The sequence below is a fragment of the Miscanthus floridulus genome, chromosome 12 (genome assembly GCF_019320115.1).
Source record: "Miscanthus floridulus cultivar M001 chromosome 12, ASM1932011v1, whole genome shotgun sequence".
Taxonomy (NCBI): Eukaryota; Viridiplantae; Streptophyta; class Magnoliopsida; order Poales; family Poaceae; genus Miscanthus; species Miscanthus floridulus.
The window spans coordinates 80,438,744-80,458,155 of NC_089591.1; the positions used below are offsets into that span (position 1 = coordinate 80,438,744).

A 19,412-nucleotide genomic window follows, 5' to 3' on the forward strand; every position below is an offset into this window, starting at 1 on the left:
CTTTGAATAAGGTTTCTTGATCTCCCAGACATTTGTCCATAAGCTCTCAACAGTCCTTGGTTCAAACTTTTTTTCATGGACAGACAGTCATACACCACTAGGATCTTATGGAGAACCAAACCACGTGATAAAGGCCCTGTTTGGTTGAGCTGTGACTGTGGGAAAAAGCTGCTGTGGGCTGTGAGCTGTGGAAAAGCTGCTGTGGGCTGTGAGCTGTAGAAAAGCTGAAAGCTGTTTGGTTAAACAAGTATAAAATATACCTTTTATCTTTATCTCTCTTGAAACAACTATGGAAGAGCTTTTTATTCCACCAATTTCGAAAAGCAGAAAGCCAAAAGCCAAAAGCAGGGTCAACCCAGCTTTCAAAAATGAACTACGGAAAAGCAGCTGCTTCTGAAAAAGCACCCTCCAAAAGCAGCCCCTTTGGTTGGGCTTTTGGCTTTTGGGGCCAAAAGCCAAAGCCAAAAGCCCAACCAAACAGGGCCAAAGCTAATGCTTCTCTGCACGCTAAGGCTTACAGGGATTCTGCATCGTTTGCATGCCCATGTAATGTTTTAGGCGGCCCATGATGGGAGCCCACTGATGCCACGGGCTGTTTCTTCCCCTCCAAGCAGGCCCAGACGACCCGCACGCACTCCATTCGTCGTCTTCATCATCCCGCACGTTTCCACTTCTCCCTTTCCTTGCTTCCCACTCCTTCCCCACCCAACCCTCCAAATCCCACACTCGCCGTCCCACCGAACCCTACTCACCAACAGACCGCAGGAGAAGGGAAAAAAATAATCCTCTCGAGGCGACTTCGCCGCCATGGCGGGCGATCCCCCGACGGCCGCGGAGAAGGAGACCCTGGTCTCCTCTTTCCTCGAGATCGCCGCCGGCCAGACCCCCGAGACTGCCACCCAGTTCCTACAGGTCTGGTTTCCTCCCTCCCCCCCAAAACCAATCCCCTTAGCTTCTAGTACTCGATTCAATCCGGTCCGATGTGATCCTTGGGTTTCCATTCGGCAGATGACGAGCTGGCACCTGGAGGAGGCACTGCAGCTGTTCTACATCGACGGCGAGTCCGCCCTCGCCGCCGCGCATCCGGCGGCCCCGCCGCCCGCGGCGGCGGCTGCGTCGGCCCTGGCGGCGGCGGCCGGGGTGGAAGAGGCGATGAGGTAGGCGGCCAGGGTTTGGGTTTTGGGTTTGGATCATTGAGTTGAGGGCTTCCGATTCGCAGGTTCGCTCCACCCCCGGCAGCTGCACTGGGCGATGCAATGTTGCATGGATTTGGGGTTGGGGAGGATGACGACGTTCGCGCGCCTCTGCCTGTGAAGAGGGAGACTCTCTATGGCGAGGGCATCGTGTCTGTGTAAGTATTAAATAACGGTGCTTCGGTCTGGCACTTTGCATGTTAGCATTGAATCCTGGAGCCATGCCGATTTTGCTTACCACCAATAGATTTTAACTTAGCTTATGTCCATGTCTGGTGTGCTCATAGAATTTATGCCATCTGGCCAACGCACCTATGTGCACATGTGCTTATGGGCAGTTTCTATCTGAACCTGCCACGGTGGAGAGCAGTCCTATGATCTCAGGTGCTTCGTGGCGGAGTCGCTGCGTCACCTGGCGCCCGACACTTGGAACAGTCTTGTATTCTCCTGTGGAGTCGGGCGCTCGAGACTTGAGAGCAGCACAAAACATGCCACATACAGACTGAGTACATCTGTAAAGTAGTTACGTTTCACATTCTGCATTGGAGCCGAAAAACGCTTATTACAAGCGCTGCTATGCCAAGTGCCTGGAAATTAATTTTACCATTGTGGATTTAGCTCTATCACAGACACGTGATCACTGTTTTAAAGGCATCGCCTTGGCACAGCCTAGTCGTCCAGGCGAGAAAATTTTCTTGGCGTCTGGGTCGTCTAGCTATGCGAGCTTATGGCGTCCTCCGTCGTGTCCTATGCGTCCACCTTTCTCGTTAGGCATCTGAGGCATCGCCAAGTAGGCTGCGGCGGTCGCCTTACTCGCGAACAGCCTCACGCGGTCACGCGAGGGGAAAAGGAAGCACCTGCGCCCGCGTGGGAAGAAATCGATCTGGCGCAATAAAATCCCGCCTTCCTTTGTTCCCTATCTGCGGGCAGGAAGGAAATCGCGCGAGAATAAGGCGATTTCTGCGCGGGAGTAAGGGAAAGTACCTTTTCTCTCTTTAAGTGTATTTACAATAGCCTTTGCTTGTATGTTCCCTTACAGTCAGTACTGTTATATAGTGGCAACTAAGAGAATCTCCAAGAGATCCTAAAGAATCACTTGGCAAATCATGGATTATTCCAAGAGCTCCATTTTTGCCTTTCTCCGATAATCGCTTCCTAGTAATAAAAAAAACTGGGTGCTGGAGAGGAAAACCGGCGCCAAGTGCCGATAGCAAGCGTGGAACACACACAAATATCTGGGAGGTGAGGTGTAGATTTACCAAGTGCTTATATCCCTAGGGAGTACAGATACAAAACTGTTGGAGGGCTATCTTTTTTCCTTTGTGCCAAAAACAAAATGAATTAGGGAGTTGTTTCAAGGAGCTCTGGGAGATGCTCGAGGTGTTCTGTTATATCTGTTCTTTTATCCCTAACGACTAATGAGTCATCATGTCTACCTAAATACCTAATAGTTTGTAACCAGTGAATTGTATGTTTGGTTATTGAATCTCTCATTGTTTGCCTTGGGCATGACTACAACATTGGTAATTCCACTAGTAAGCCAAATGTTGCATGGCATCCAAGTTAATTTTACCATTCTGTGAACATGCAGTTTTTTAGTGTTTATGCCTATATGGTGTACTGAAGCTTAAATAACTTTACCTGAGTTGGCATCTTTTGAGGCATATGCAAAACCAAGGATTCATCAAGTTATTTATATATTAGCTGTGATTATGTTGGTGAACAACCATGGTTACGCTAGAACTTACAATTTTTTTTGCATGTTGTCGCTCCTATAGGCTATGCTTTTATGATTTAGCCTCCTTATTAAGGAAGGTCCTTAAGAAGAAAATAAATGCAGCCATTGTATTGTAATGCAAAATAATTACTGCTCCTTTGATACATTATTATAAGTTTTTCTGTAACTGAATGATGCAATTGTGTTTTTCTGGATACCAATATTGCTCGCATCCAATTTGGCTCATTTAGCATCATGTGGCATCTCGATCCATGTTTCTTTTTTACTTTACGGTGACAACAGTTGTACTACCGCCAACTGACCTTTTGTTTTCCATTGCCAAAGAAAAGGAAATGTATGCTAATGCTAATATTGTTGTTTGTGACAAGCATTTGTCTTAAATAATAACCTTTAATGATATAATTGAATAATTGATTAGAGATGGTTGTTCCTCCTCTTGCTAGCTAGATGTAAAATTATTTCCATGTTTGTTTTTCCATTTGTAGTTAGCTTGGGCATGGCTACATAAAATTTATGTTCTACTATAACTTTTTGTTCTGGATTGGCATTTTAAACAAGCGCTTGTTGCTTTACATGTGGCAATATATAGTTTCGTGTTCCAGACTACAATAGTGTATTTGAACTTGTATACTATTACTGTTGATTGCTAAAACTAAATTGTTCCATTAATTTGAGTATGATAGCCTTTCTTTTTCGCAGCATGCGACCTAATGCACCAGCTGCATTTCGTAACTTTGAACAAGAAGCAAGACAATCCGCTGTTTGGGACTCTGACCAGAATGCTACATCTAGTTCTGGTGATAATCTTGCTTCTTTATACCGTCCGCCTTTTTCTTTGATGTTCAATGGACCCTTTGACAAGGTAAGCTGTATATGAATTATATCAGCTCATTAGTTTATATGCTTGTGAAAATGTATGGTCACTATTTTGTTGTTTGCATATATGGAAATTGGCACAACTTTAATTGCCACTACGCCTGTATCTCAATTGGCTGACGATTTTCTTGAACACGCATAGCTATAGAGCAATTAGTTCGGTGTTTGTTGGTTAATTATTCTTTAAAGTCTCCTTAAAAAATGAAATAATACCATAATACTGTATATTTTAGGATGTGTTTTGTTAGCAATATAGTGGATTGATGTCTATAATAGTGTTCTTTCACATTTATTGTTCAACAACTTGTGCACATAAACTACCTTTGAGATGAAACTCCATGTGATCCTTAAATATTGCTTATATTTTCTCATTCTTATGTTTTTCCCCCAAATGTAGGCAAAGTTAGAGGCTTCTTCCCTGGACAAATGGCTATTAATCAATTTGCAGTCGACAGAGGAATTTAGCTCTCACATGGTAAGCTCAGTCATTTTGTTGTGTAATGTTGGTCCTTAAGTTTATTACTCCAAGTTTTGACTTTTGAACTGGCCAATATTTAAGCTTAATCGAGATACTTGGGGAAACGAAGCGGTGGCTCAGCTGATTCGGTCAAATTTTATTTTCTGGCAGGTTCGTCCTCCCTTTCTGCTTCTGTAGCTCATTCAGTGATCTGATTCTCTCATTACATTTCCTTTTGACATGTTAGGATCTATTTGACATAATGTTGTCTGTTAAATAGGCTCTCGTTTCCCCCCTAGATGGACTCATTTCTGTACACCCATCTATTAATATGTTTTAATGTGTTAATATAGGTTTATTATGACACCAGTGAGGGGAGGAAGGTATGCACCTACTACCATTTGGTGTCCATGCCTGCTATTCTCCTAATTGACCCTGTCACTGGGCAAAAAATGCATGCTTGGAATGGAATGGTTCACCCAGACCGTTTACTTGAGGTATTTTGATGCTATTCTCTCATTTCTCATACTGCACTGTATTTGTAGCCTGTATGAATGCACACAAACTTGAATTATCAGATGTACTATAGCCTTGATGTTCCTTTTTAATTCTTTCTGATGGTGTCCTTTACCTAGGATTTACTACCTTACCTGGATAAAGGTCCGAAGGAGCACCACGCAGCTCAACCTCAAAAGCGCCCAAGGAAAGTTGATCAGGAAGCTTCTACTGGCAAGCAAGGTAGGAGTTGGATTGTTCTTTTTAATCCGCAGTGGTATTACTTTTGTTTGTTGTTTGAAAACAGACTAGGAAGATGCCATTTTTCATAACCATAAGATGTAACCTTAAAAATCATGGACCACATTATTTATCATAAACTAACATTCATTGTTTTTCAAATTTATGGATATCCGCATTTTGAAAACTATCTAGGACGCTGCTTGTAGTTTTCATTGTATGATTGTATCATGCCGCTTTCTTATGCTATTTGTACATGATTTTCTGGACAGTTTTATCCTAGCTGCTATCATCTGCCTACCTGGAAGACATTTCCTACTGTAGCTGGTTACCAAAAGAACTATAATCACAATGCCTTTTGATTCCATTTTATGCAAAATAGCTGTTGAGGATGAAGATGAAGAACTAGCACGAGCAGTAGCAGCTTCGCTAGAGGAGAGTAAAGAAGTCATTGAAGCATCAGACACTAGTGATGACATGGCTGAAGCTGAACCTGAGGTGGACAATGAGCCCAGCTTAAACATCAAGCCTGATTATCCTCCTCTCCCTGAAGAACCTACAGGAAGCAGGGACCTTCTCTGCAGGGTTGCGATTCGGCTACCAAACAATCAGAGGATCCAAAGAAACTTTCTTCACACAGATCCTATCAAGGTTACACCTCCGTCATATTTTTTTTTCTGATTTCATTTCCTTGCTTCCCCTCCTCACTGGTGCTCTCTGCTGCAGTTCTTGTGGTCATTTTGCGCTCCTCAGGTTGAGGACGGGGAGAAGAGGGCTTTCCACTTCGTACAGGCCATTCCTGGAGCATCCCAGAAACTGGAGTTCGGAAGCGACCAAACTTTCAAGGAAGCCGGGCTGGCCAACTCGATGATCAACCTCTTGTGGGACTGAGCCGCTTCCATCTTGCGCTTTGAAGCCATCTCGGTCGGGAAGTGTTTGGGGATGGGCTTGAAGATGGGTCTGTTAGTTATTTTCTTTCCTGGAGGGTTAACTCTTATCTTTTGCTCCACTGGAGCTTGGAGCCGAGGACAAAAATCTGTTTGCCCTGGGCTGTGTGTGGAAATGCTCCTTTTGCCGTTCGTTACTGTGTCCATATACTACATCCCTGTCCCCGGTAGGGCTTAGCTCTATTGACTGCACATAATGATCACAGATTCAGTCTCTGGTGCATGCATGGTCTGATGCTTTGCTTTGATGCTTCCCTCCCCTCTGGTCATGTCAAATGCTGAAAGAGATGCATGCACGCAGGCAGCGCCGCAATCAGATTCAGGGCTCGGTGCTTCCCATGCGACGAACGCTGATCTGATCTGCTTCGCGGCCAAGGAAATTCAGCTGTTCGTGCTTGTTTTGTCTGGGGTGGCATGCTCCTTTGCTCAAGAACCCAGACTCCATGCCCTTGCGTGCAGCAGGAGGGCCGTTCCATTTCCGAGCGCCTCGAGCGCGATCCACAAGTTCTGCACGTGCTCCGGAACATGACGGGGGCCTAGCACTGTACCAGTTGTTGCGACATGGCGGCGGCACGTTGCTGAACTCGCTCTCCTGGTTTGACCGGAGTTCGCTCGTTTGCAACAGGTACTTAGCGGCTGGACCTGGACCTGGATCCGATTCCGATGGAGCCATGAATGTGCAGACATGGGCCTTTGTGTGCTCCATCCAACCTCTCACGCACGGGTAGCCGCTCAAACCTGCCTGCACAGGACAGCGTGCAGATGCAGATGCAGCGCAGGACTGCCAGCCCCCGTCTCAGCGCAGCGGCGTGCTCGGCTGCTCCGATCCGGAGTCCGGACCGAGATGTCTGGAGCATGCATGCACGAGCACGCGGTACGCGCAGGACTTGGAGCATTGCCGGCCGGTCCGCGACTTGGTACGCCAACACCAGTGCTACGTGCGAACGGTAACACACAAGTAACATGGTGTGGGTAACAGCAGCCATGAATGAGCCCGTAAACACACACACACACACACACACACACACACACACACACACACACACACACAAGTGCCCAGCTCGGCAGCACATGATGCACGAGGAGGGGGGCTGGTGCCGTCGACTCGGCACAGGCTTGCCTCTGCTGTCTCTCTCGCACACTCTTCACTCTAGCTGTTGCCTGACTGCCTTGCCTGTGCTGTGAGTGTTTAATTAGCTCGCCTCCCCTGGCGTTGGAAACTGCAGGCAGGGAGGCTACAGGCCACGCAATGCAACGCCGTCGTACACGTAGCAGTGCTAGTGTGGGGTTACGGGCTTACGGCCTGCAGGCTACAGGGTGCCTGTGGGAATGGGGGAGTTTTGACCGGACACGTTTGACTGCCCGCGTGGGCCCGCCGCTTATGAATTTGCCCCCCCCCCCCCCCCCCCCCCCCCCCCCCCCCGTGTTGCATTGGCCGGTGCCACCACCCCTGCTGCCACTCGCAAACACACGCACTGCTGTGGGCAGCCACAAGGCCACAGCACGCAGCTGCTGGCTGGCCCCGAATTATTGCACCCGACGCCCGAGCCTGGCTTCGTGAAAACTCTCTCTCTCTGCTGCCTCCTAGACCGCTGCAAACGCTTTAAGGACATCTTCAATGGTAAATTCAGGTGCTGCCTCTAGCTTAGCTTAAGGACCCTACGTACGTGACAATGGCCGTGTTCGGCTGGCTGGCACCCGGCTGGCCAGCCATCTCACAAAAATACTATTTATGTCCTGCCAGAATAGTATTTGCAATTCCCTCCCCTACGTGACAAAATTATCTTAGCTTAATGCCCCTTTGGAACGCAAGAACGAGAAAACACATGAATAGAAATTTTTCTTTTCGAGAACGCGAGCAACGTATCGCCTAATATTCCGCGGCCACGGTTGAGCACTAGGTCGTGCAAAGCCCAACTCAAAGACATCAATGGACTACATTTTGAAAGATTTGCGCGACTTAACTGGCAGCCTAGGTGCTCAACAATCTTACAAGCGCTGCCAAGTCAGTAAAGCCGGTTGTGATCCACTCATTTCCTTGATGGACCACCTCGACGCAGATGAGAGCCGGCGGCCGCGGCTGCGAACCAAACACCCTGTCGTTACTCTTCTTCCAGACCATGAATAGAAATAATGTGGGAATGCATATGCAATCCTAAGGAGTTAAAAACATAAAAAATATGTAGAATTATGTGTTTGGCTAGGTACAGGAAAAACTAATGAATTCTAAAGGAATCTTAAGAACAAAAAATTCATGTTACTTCTTTGTTCAACCAATGTATCCTGTCATAATAAAATATTAGTGGAGAGCACCTGCTTGATTAGACAACAACAGCAGCTATTAATCCCTTGCTTGTCCTCGTTCCTTATGCACATAATTTTTTTCATGAGGTATGAGTGGATTCTTTTCTCATATGATTTTCCTATGCAATGAGGCAAATAATTTTTTTCCTTTAGTTTTCCTATGATCAATTTCTACAAACAAAAGGCTTCAATTCTATACGAACTGAATCCTTAAGAACTGGAACCCGATATTTTTTTTCTATGTTTCTCTTCTGTTCCAAAGGGACCTTGCGGGTGTTTGTTTCGTGTGGGCTAAAGTTTAGCCATGCCACATCGAATATTTAAACACTAATTAGAAGTATTAGACATAAAATAATTACAAAACCAATTGCACAGATGAAGCCTAATTTACGAGACGAATCTATTAAGCATAATTAATCTATGATTTGATAATGTAGTGCTACAGTATATACTAATTATATATTAATTAGACTTAATAGATTCGTCTCATTAATTAATCTACTCATGTATAATTAGTTTTATAATTAACTTATATTTAGTTCTTTTAATTAACGTCCGACGATATGACACGGACTAACACCAAATGTCGACGGAGGGAGGTTGGTTGCGCGGCGGAGCGCGCATTTCCTCCCCCGGCACGGGCGGAGTATTTTATAGAGCTGTCGAGCCGGCACCGGCGGCATTCCAATTACTTCCCCGGAGCTGGAGCTAGCAGCCGACCACTGTTCCACGCCGCAGCGCAGCACACCTCCGTTGCCGCCTCGTCGTGCTCTGAACTGAGGCTCTGACAGCCTGAAGTTATTGGCATCCTCCAGCGCCACAACATCTGCCTCTGCGGTAGTAGTGGAGACTGGAGACTGGAGACTGGAGACTGGAGACTGGAGTAGCCTAGTAGGGGGGCCTGGCCTGGACCGCCCTCCATCCAGCAGCCATCGGGCATTTTGGCCGGGCTCGTGCACGGAGCACAGCGACCAAGTACTGCACTTTTTGGCCGCATCTGTGGCCGACCACCTTTTGCGTTGCCCCAGCGCGTGTCGGTTGATGGCTGACGAACGGCAGCACAGCTCGGCCGTCGAACGGAACAGAACGGGATCGTGCTTGGGGACGACGACGATCCATCGCTAATCGGCGTGCGTGCGTGCGTGCGTGGAGGGTCGTGCCTTTTACAGCTTGCATTGCGTGCATGCATGCGCGGGCGGGCCGGCCGGACGGGATCCCCTGCCTTCACTGCACTGCACTGCTTGCATGCCGCGCCTAGTAGCTTTTACAGAGCCGGCCGGTGGCTGCCCTCAGTGATCAGTGGTCTGTGTAGTGGAGCTAGAATCCAACACCACCAGTAGTCCAGCACGTACTCCAGCTCCAGCATTACCAGTACAGTACTACTACCACACCACACCGCACAGGACACAGCTAGAGGGACTGAAGGAGGCGTTGTACGCTCGTGATGGGGCCCACCAGGCAGCTGAGCTAGCGCACCAGTGTAGTCTGGAGCTAGCACGCACTTGGGCTGGAGTTTTTTTCCCCTTCCCTCGTGATGACGTACTCCCTCGGTACCTAGATGTCTGTCGTTTATATTAAAAAATATTAATATTTATAATACATAATTAGTATCATTGGATAGATATTTGAATCTAGTTTTTTAATAAATTTATTTAGAGATAAAAATATTGTACGTATTTTCTATAAATCGAATCAAAGTTATCAACACGTAAATCGTGGCGACTAACATTTAGGACCGAGGAGTAAATAGAAGTACAATGTTTTGTTTGCACATGCGTGCATATATATATGATAGGGGTATATGCTTCAAAACCCTACAGAATGATTGACTGTAGACAGTAGTAGTGGACTAGTAGTGGTATACTATGACTATGTGAGTTTTCTGAGCAAGGGGAACTGCCGACAGAAAAGCCACGAGTACTACGACTACGGCAACAATTTCTTATACTCCTGCTACTTACCATCACCACTCACCGGCAGAAAGAAAGCCTGAAGGTGAGTGACATGGTGAAGTCTATACTACTCCAAGCTACTACAGGCTACAAGCCACAGTAGTGCACAGAAGAGTTCACACTTGACACAGGGAGTGAAGGGCGCTACGTTCGTTTGGTTATACTTTTTCAATTAACAAATAGTGTTTTTTCTCATAATAAATCAACCAGTATTTTTAGTCATGACTTATCAGCCAATTAACCAGTACTTTTAGTCATGACTTATTCGCCAAACGAACGGACTTACGGACGGGAACGGCAGGGGCATTTTGGGGAAAGAGGGCAGCTACGGCCTACGGCCTACGGGGGAATGGTGATGGCGGGTGGCATATAATATGATATGATATGATTGGCATTGCTGGCATCCCTCTCTCTCTCTCCAATCCCCATCCGGTCAAGGAACTTTGACTACGGACCTGAGAGCGGTGACAGCCGAGAGTGTCAGGCTTTTCTGACACCAAAAGGACACACCCATACGTTCACCACCGCCTGTGTCCTGTCCCGAAAATCACCAGTTCACCACCATGAGTACCAGTAAACTAGATACGCCATGGCCCGGTTTAGCATCACCTGATCCTCTCCTTTAATTTCAGATGTTTAGGCACTACTCCCTCAGTCCTAAAAAACGCCATAATTTGTTTATCAACAAGTCAAAATTTCAAATTCAACTAAACACGTATAAAATAAAATTATTAATACACGAATAAGTATCAAGATCATAGGTATTAAGTATGATTAAACTATTGAAATATATTTTTATAAAGATTATATTTTTTGATACTAGTGTTTATAAAATCTTTTTATAAATCATGTAAAGCACAATGATATGCACTATTATGTCAAAACAAGCAAAGTAATATTTTTGTTTTTTGTTGTTGCAAAATCACCGTTATATTGGTATATTTTCTTTTAGTTGTCTCTTGATATTCTAGCCCCCACCCCCAAAAAAACCCAGGTGATTTGGACCTGTTGACACCGTTTTTTTTTGCACGTGTCAAAATGATCAGAGTGGGCTAATCGGCAGGAGGAAAGTTACTGTATACACTGACAGCCGATGAAAATCAGCTCGTAAAGATGGTTGCCGATGAATGGTGGTGATCGATGGAGAGGTTGATTTAGACTCGGGCGTTGCCGATAAGGTTGGAGATGTTATTGTCGATGCCGATGAAGGAAGGCTTGAAGACTACTACCGATGAAACAGGAAGTATGCCGATAGAAAGGAGGTCGGTGAGATTTCCATCGTAATCGAGGCGGACAGGAAAACAGATAGGAGTTGATTTCCTTTTCTATATTTGTTAGAGTATGATTCATGTAAGAGTCGCGTGTTTCCTTAGATATGGACTTGGTGTCCTAGTTGTGTTTGGTTATGTCTCTTTAGATCAGGGTATAAATATAGATCGAGGGGCAATGTAATAGATATATCAATCAATATCAAAACTAATTTTTACTACTATTTGCATCTACTTACTTTTCGGCGACTTCGTCAATTTTGCATATTTTCCTTTTTACGAGTTCTCATTGATTCGGCGAGTTGCATAGCTTCAGTGCGACCTTCGGCAATTCTAGAGTTCCGTGTGAGTACCTCTTAGTCGTGACTTCCGGGCGTATCGCTGCTGTTAGGATCAAAGTGCTCGTATCTTTATCCTTGTCGATTAACAGGTCAAATCGACTGGCACGCTTTGGATATCGATTCGGATATTAGCCCTTTGTGTTTGCAGATCCACTTTTGCATCAACACATCTTTTGGCACGCTCGGTGGGACTAATCAATCTGATCAATATGTTCAATTTCGAGATCGATTCAGGGAACATTATCGCGGTATCAGAAGAAGATCTTAAGGAAGAGCAGAGGCAGGCTATGGAAAAGGCTGTAGAAGAATACATGTAGCTTTGTCTGAAATCGTTTAGCCTGAACAAGAGTGGACAAGTCATCCAGAAGCAAGATTTGCCATTGCCTCGACAGGTTACCTTTGACTCCAATCCTAGTAAACTTCAAGAGATGGTTAATTCTGCAGTAAATCATGCTTTGATTAATCATTCCAATGTACTGTCCAATACTGTTCATAATGCTGTGGTTCGAACTCTCAAAGAAGGACAAGCGTCACCGCATTACGTTGGGCCTGCCTATCACCAACCAGAGCCGGCATCTGTCAATACTCCATCGGCTCCCTCGGCCGTTGTGGGTACAGAAGTTACGTCTCCTCCAGTGTCGGCAGGCTTACCTAATATTCATTCTACACCGATACGATCAGATCCGGTACTACCAGGAGGACGAGTTCAGTTTAATACAGATCTAACGGCATCAGCTATGTCAGGCCCTGTGTCTCAGAATAGCCAGATTTCTGCTAATTGGTGGGGATATGGTATGCCTCCGGAGTCATCTGCTTTCAATCCTGGGTTACCCTAAGTGTTTGATGCAGTAGGAAAAGCTCCTATACCATCGGCTGTTTCGCCGATGGCTCAAGTGCCTCAATATGCCACAGCAACTACTGTGCAACCAACTCCAGGAGGTTTCCAGATGTCTTTGGTTCAAACACCCAGTTCAAGTCCATCAGCAAGCTTACTGCCGATGCATCAGAAAGCCCCTGTTATGAGTCAAACTGGGGTTCAGTTCATGCCTCAAGCTGGTTATAATTATCCAACAATGTCAGCAAATTACCAGCCATCGGTAAGTTTTGTACCGATGAGTTCTAATAATGGTTGGTCAGGACAGTTATCTGTTCAACATACAGTTCAACAAAATCAATAGGTTGCAGGGATTCAATAAGGTCATATGCAAGCTGGTTTCTAGAATCAAGCATCGGCAGCTCAGCCGATGAATCCTTTCCAACAGGTTAATGGACCACAAGTAACAGCAAATATGCCGATTGCTGGAGATCGTGGGCCACAAAGATATGTGGAGGGATATCAGCAGGCACCTCCCGTAGAAATTCAGCCAGTTCGTCATCAGGAGGCTGATGCTTTTTGGGCTGATAGGATAGCAGAAATTATGAAGGATCAGTTTGGGATAAAGCCCAAGGTCAATACTTATTCTTATCGGACTCCATACCCTCCTGCATATGATTTAATTCCTCTCCCAAATCGGTACAAGGTACTAGATTTCACTAAATTCTCTGGGTAAGATGATACATCAACAATGGAACACGTCAATCGCTTCATTATTCAATGTAGAGAGGCAGCTAGCAGAGATGAATTAAGAGTTCGATTATTTTCATCATCTTTGTCTGGATCGGCATTTACATAGTTCATTTCATTACCACCAAATTCTATTATTACTTGGGTTGATCTAGAAAAACAATTTCATAAGTATTTCTTTGCTGGAATTCATGAAAAGAAGCTTACCGATTTAGTAAAGTTGAGACAGCGTAATGATGAATCGGTAGAAAGCTTTGTGCAAAGGCTACGAGATGTAAAAAATAAGTGCTACAGTCTGGTGCTGGATGATCGGCAGCTTGCCGATCTAGCTTTCCAAGGGTTATTGCCACATCTTAAAGATAGATATGCTTCTCATGAGTTTGAAAGCCTCAGTCATCTTGTTTAAAGGATATCTAATCAAGATACTAGGGTTTTTGAGCCTAAAAAGAATTGGAGTAAAAAAGTATCATTTGTTGAAGAAGTTGGAGATTCTGATTCTGATGAAGAACCAGTTATCGGCTTAGCTGAGTGGGTTAAGAATAAAAAGTCGATATCTTGTCCCTTTAGTCAGAAAGAACCAAAAAAGTTTACCTTTGATATCACTGAGGCCGACAAGATATTCGATCTTCTGCTTTAAGAGGGCCAAATTAAGCTGTCACCTAATCATGTGATCCCATCGGCAGAAGAGTTGAAGAAGATCTTGTACTGCAAATGGCACAATGCAACTTCACATAGTACAAATGAGTGCAAGGTGTTCAGGCAACAGTTATAATCGGCTATTGAATCTGGAAGAATTAAGTTTGGTACTTCCAAGGCCCAGAAGCCGATGAAAATTGATCAACACCCTTTTCCAGCAAATATGTTGGAGGCCAAAGGGAAGACCAAGGTATTGACGTCAGAAGCTGCTGAGAAGAACGCATCAGTAGATTCCCAACATCGGATAACTACCAATGATACAAAAAGTAAGGGTTTGCTAGGAGAAAGCAGTAGTTCCAAAAACCCTCCTCGACCTGGCATTGTGATTACCCATCGAAGGCAGCAGGAAGATTGGCGTCAGCGTAAGGACCGATATCGACAACAGCAAGAAGAGAGACGTCGGGAAGAATGGTATCGGCATAAAAATCATTGGAGGTGCCCGTTTTTCATCCATCGTTGGGAAGAAGGTATTAAATTGCCAACTGTTGAAAATTGCCCTGAGTGCAATGGTTATTATAGGGTCAAACGGTCAGAAAGGAGGTTTCAACCTGGCAATCAGGGTTTATTTATCAATGAGCCGATCAGAGGCAGAGCGTCAGTGCATGATCGGCTAGGGGGCAGACTTAGTGTACATGAAAGGCTTGGTAAACGCGCTGGATATTTTCCAAGGAATCAAGAGGAGCTTGAGGAAATGGCGAACGCAAGAGTTCCCGATGAAGAAATATTTTATAGGGACCCTAATATATGCCGTGTAGAATCAACTAGGACCTGTTATCAGCCGGTTTGGAAAACCAAGTTTCCTCGATGGTGCCCGGAGGGTCTGACAAAGACACACAGAGAAGAAGGATGCAACGTGAGCATTAGGAGGATTTATACCGAGAGGAAAATTCCTCCAATGAGAGGTCCGGTCATCAGCAGTGGCAGGTAAAACACAAAAATAAGGGTCCATCGGCAGATGTTAATATGATATTCATGTTGCCGATTGAGTTTTTTGCACTATCTGATAATGAGGATGAAGTTGTTCTCTCTGATCAAGTAGCTCAGTTGACACTAGATCCAATGATGGCTGTTTTTGAGAAACCTACTGATGACGAGAGATAGCATCTTAAGGCTTTGTTTGTGAAAGGCAGAGTTGATGGGCAGCCTGTATCTAAGATACTTATCGATGGAGGGGCTGCAATTAATATTATGCCTTATGTGATGTATCGGAAACTTGGTAAGGGAGATCAAGACTTGGCCAAAACCGATATGATGCTGAAGGATTTTGAAGGCAATGTGTCACCGGCTAAAGGGGCGGTATGCGTCGAATTGACTATCGGCAGCAAAACCTTGCCGACGACGTTCTTCGTTATTAATGGCAAGGGTGCATATAATCTGCTTCTAGGGAGGGATTGGATTCATGCTTATTTTTGTGTTCCTTCTACAATGCATCAATGCCTCATACAGTGGATTGGGGATAAGATTGAGTTTGTCCCTGGTGATTCTTCTTATATTATCGCATCGGCAGAATCAGATACTTATGAGCGAACTAAATGCATATCAAGAGAAGTTTGGGAAAAAGAATTCCTTAGAGTGGCTGATTATGAAATTTCACCAATCCAAGCAGTCGGTTCTGAAGAAAAGTTTTAATGGATAGGTTTGCCGATGATGGAAAATTAGGTCAAGGGTTCACATCGGTAGATGATTTAGTAGAAGTAGATATTGGTGATGGCGATAGGCCAAGACCTACTTTTATTAGTGCTAAGTTAGATTCCAAGTGTAAGCAGCAAATGACTGATTTGTTAAAAGGGTATAAAGATTGTTTTGCTTGGGATTATACTAAGATGCCTGGATTAGACCAATCGATAGTTGAACATCGGTTACCTATCAAATCTGGATTTCGGCCACAACAGCAGCCATCGCGCCGATGCAACCCTAATATACTTCCTGACATTAAGGCCAAAATAACTAAATTAATTGAGGCAAAGTTTATTCGGCAGTGTCTATATGCAAAGTGGATCTCTAATGTGGTTCATGTTTATAAGAAAAATGGAAAACTTTGTGTTTGTATTGATTTTAGAAATCTTAACAAAGCCACACCGATGGATGGCTATCCAATGCCGATTGCTGATTTGTTGATTGATGCTGTAGCCGGACATCAAATTATCAGTTTCATAGATGGTAATGCAGGTTACAATCAAATATTCATGGCTGAAGAAGATATTCCCAAGACTGCTTTCAGATGTCCAGGTCATGTAGGGTTGTTTGAGTGGATAGTCATGACGTTTGGTTTGAAAAATGACGGCGCTACTTATCAAAGAGCTATGAACTTTATTTTTCATGAATACATCGGCACATTAGTGGAGATCTACATTGATGATGTAGTAATTAAGTCTGGAGATATCACAAAACATCTAGCCGATCTACGAAAGATACTAGAGTGCACAAGGAAGCATGGATTGAAGATGAATCCTAATAAATATGCATTTGGTGTATCGGCAGGTCAATTCTTGGGTTTTATGGTGCATCAGCGGGGCATCGAAATTAGTAGGAAGTCTATTGATGCAATTAACAAGGTGGTTGCTCCTGCCAATAAAACTGAATTACAATCTTTGATCGGTAAGATTAATTTCATTAAAAGATTCATATCTAATCTGTCGGGTAAGATCAAGGCTTTCAGTCCATTACTTAAATTGAAAGCCGATCAGGAATTTGTATAGGGAGCTGAGCAGCAGTTAGCCCTAGATGAGATTAAGAAATATTTGACAAATCCTCCAGTGTTGGTTCCACCTCAACATGGGAAATCTTTCAGGTTGTATTTGTCAACTGATGATACCGTTATCGGTTCAGCTCTTATTCAAGAATTTGAAGGGAAAGAACATGTTATTTATTATTTGAGCAAAAGATTAGTGGATGCTGAGACAAGGTATTCGACCATCAAAAAATTATGTCTGTGTTTATACTTTTCTTGTGTCAAATTAAGACATTATTTGTTATCTGCCGAATGTACGGTCATATGCAAAGACGATGTAGTCAAGTATATGTTGTCGATGTCGATATTAAGTGGTAGAATCGGCAAGTGGATTTTAGCATTATCAGAATTTGAACTACGTTACGAATCGACTAAGGCAGTTAAGGGGCAGGTTATGGCTGATTTTGTCACTCAGCATTGTAATACAGTGGACTCTCTGGAGGTTGCTCCTTGGACACTTTTCTTCGATGGGTCCATATGTGGCGAAGGAGCAGGTATCGGCATTGTATTGATTTCACCTCAAGGAAAGAAGTATGAATTTTCATTGCCGATTGTTGCTACATCGACAAACAATCAGGCTGAATACTAAGCCTTGATAAAAGGGTTAGAATTGCTGAAGGAGATACGTGCCGATGCTGTTGAAATCTTTGGTGATTCTATGCTAGTTATAAATCAATTGGCTGAGATTTATGAATGCCAAAGTGAAGTTTTAATTTTGTATTATGAAAGGTGTTTGCAATTGTTGAAAGGGTTTAGAGGTTTTCGTCTTGAACATATTTCTCGACTGCATAATGAAGAGGCTAATCGACTAGCTCAGTATGCTTCAGGGTATCAGCCTATTCGGGAGGTGCTAACATCGGCGGTCGATACCGATGATTGGAGAAAGGAGATTGTCGATTATTTAAAGGATCCATATAAAAAGGTTGAAAGACGTATAAGGTTCCAAGCTACCAAGTATGTGCTCCTCGATGATGAATTATATTATCGAACTATAGATGGAGTTTTACTCAGATGTGTTAGCAGTGATGAATCGAAAAGCTTGATGGGTGAAATTCATGAAGAAGTATGTGGAGCGCATCAATCGGCTTTCAAGATGAAGTGGATGATCAGAAGGAATGAATATTATTGGCCGACTATTCTTGAAAATTGTTTTAAGTATTTTAAAGGATGTCAGGGGTGTCAAAAGTTTGGTAATATTCAAAGAGTGCCTGCATCGGCTATGAACCCTATAATTAAACCTTGGCCATTCCGGGGATGGGCTATCGATCTTATCGGTTAGATTTATCCGCCATCGAGCAAAGGACATAAATTTATTCTGGTTGCTACCGATTATTTTACAAAATGGGTTGAGGCAATTCCTTTAAAAAAAGTGACGTCGGCTAATATGATCGATTTTGTAAAGGAGCATATTGTTTATCGATTTGGTATTCCTCAAACTATCACTACCGATCAGGGTACTATGTTTACATCGGGAGAATTTGATGAGTTTGCTGTAGGTATGGGAATTAAAGTTTTAAATTCTTCTCCATATTATGCTCAAGCTAATGGTCAGGCTGAGGCTTCTAACAAAGGGATCATCAAACTTATTAAGCACAAAATTAAAGAAAATCCTAAGAGGTGGCATACAGTATTAAATGAAGCCTTGTGGTCATATCGGAAGTTATGTCATGGTGCAACCAAAGTAACGCCTTATCAGTTAGTATATGGACACGACGCAGTATTACCTTGGGAAATTAAAATTGGCTCTAGGTGAATACGTTCTCAAAATCAGCTGACAGCCGATGATTATGATACTCTTATGAAGGATGAGTTGGAAGATGTGGCGGGTCATCGGTTAAGGGCTTTAGTTAGCATCGAAGAAAATAAGAAAAGAGTAGCCAGATGGTATGACAAGAAGGTGAAGGTAAAGGAGTTTGCCGATGGAGATCTGGTCTAGAAATTGATTTTACCGATTGGGACTAAAAGTTCAAAGTTTGGAAAGTGGTCTCCTAATTGGGAAGGTCCATATCGGATAAATCAGTCTGTTCCTGGTAACGCATATATTCTAAAAACCCTCGAAGGGGTCGTGTTTCCCAGAGCATTAAATAGAAAATATTTAAAGAAATATTACCCTAGTATCTGGATGGATGCATAAAAGTGTAAGTGTCGATAACAGTCCTATCGGCTAGAATTATACAAGGATGTCAATGTCTCGTAAAGTGCCGATGCAATAGACAAGATTTACAAGTTTAACAAAGATTGGATAGCCAATATCGCACGCAGGCGAATCTGGTCGGCTTCCTTCATTTCTTTGATGTCTTCATCGGCAGCACCATCCATAGGCTTGAGTTTTTTCTTCATGGCCAAGGCTTTGCGAGCCTGGTGAAGGGTCGAGATGGCGACTAGAGGGGGGTGAATAGTCTTTTCTAAAACTTAATCACGTCGGCTAACCGAAACAAATGCGGAATTAAAAACTATTAGTCTAGCCAAGACTATACCCCACTATATGTGTTCACTAGCACCTTGCAAAGATAACAATTATGCAATAAAGGTGCCGGGCTAGCTAGAGCTCTCCTAAACAATTCTAGGAGCAAGGTTACACAAACCTATGCCACTAGTACTTTAAGCAAC

The 19,412-nt window shown here is 43.9% G+C and overlaps 1 protein-coding gene across 1 annotated transcript; it reads left to right on the top strand.

The window, feature by feature from the left end:
• Positions 1-674: 674 nt before the first annotated feature.
• Positions 675-6,160, top strand: LOC136497925 (plant UBX domain-containing protein 7-like). Its single transcript, XM_066493830.1, has 10 exons — positions 675-912; positions 1,009-1,157; positions 1,220-1,351; positions 3,631-3,793; positions 4,205-4,282; positions 4,367-4,435; positions 4,618-4,761; positions 4,900-5,002; positions 5,382-5,650; positions 5,726-6,160. The coding sequence occupies exons 1-10, from the start codon at positions 808-810 to the stop codon at positions 5,888-5,890; spliced, it is 1,377 nt and encodes a 458-aa protein (XP_066349927.1). The 5' UTR covers positions 675-807; the 3' UTR covers positions 5,891-6,160.
• The last annotated feature ends 13,252 nt before the right edge of the window (positions 6,161-19,412 follow it).

Coding starts and splice junctions, on each gene's coding strand:
- LOC136497925 (XM_066493830.1), top strand. CDS start 808: ATGGCGGGCGATCCCCCGACGGCCGCGGAGAAGGAGACCCTGGTCTCC. Junction 1,158..1,219: donor GGGGTGGAAGAGGCGATGAG/GTAGGCGGCCAG, acceptor TCCGATTCGCAG/GTTCGCTCCACCCCCGGCAG. Junction 5,651..5,725: donor TTCACACAGATCCTATCAAG/GTTACACCTCCG, acceptor TCTCTGCTGCAG/TTCTTGTGGTCATTTTGCGC.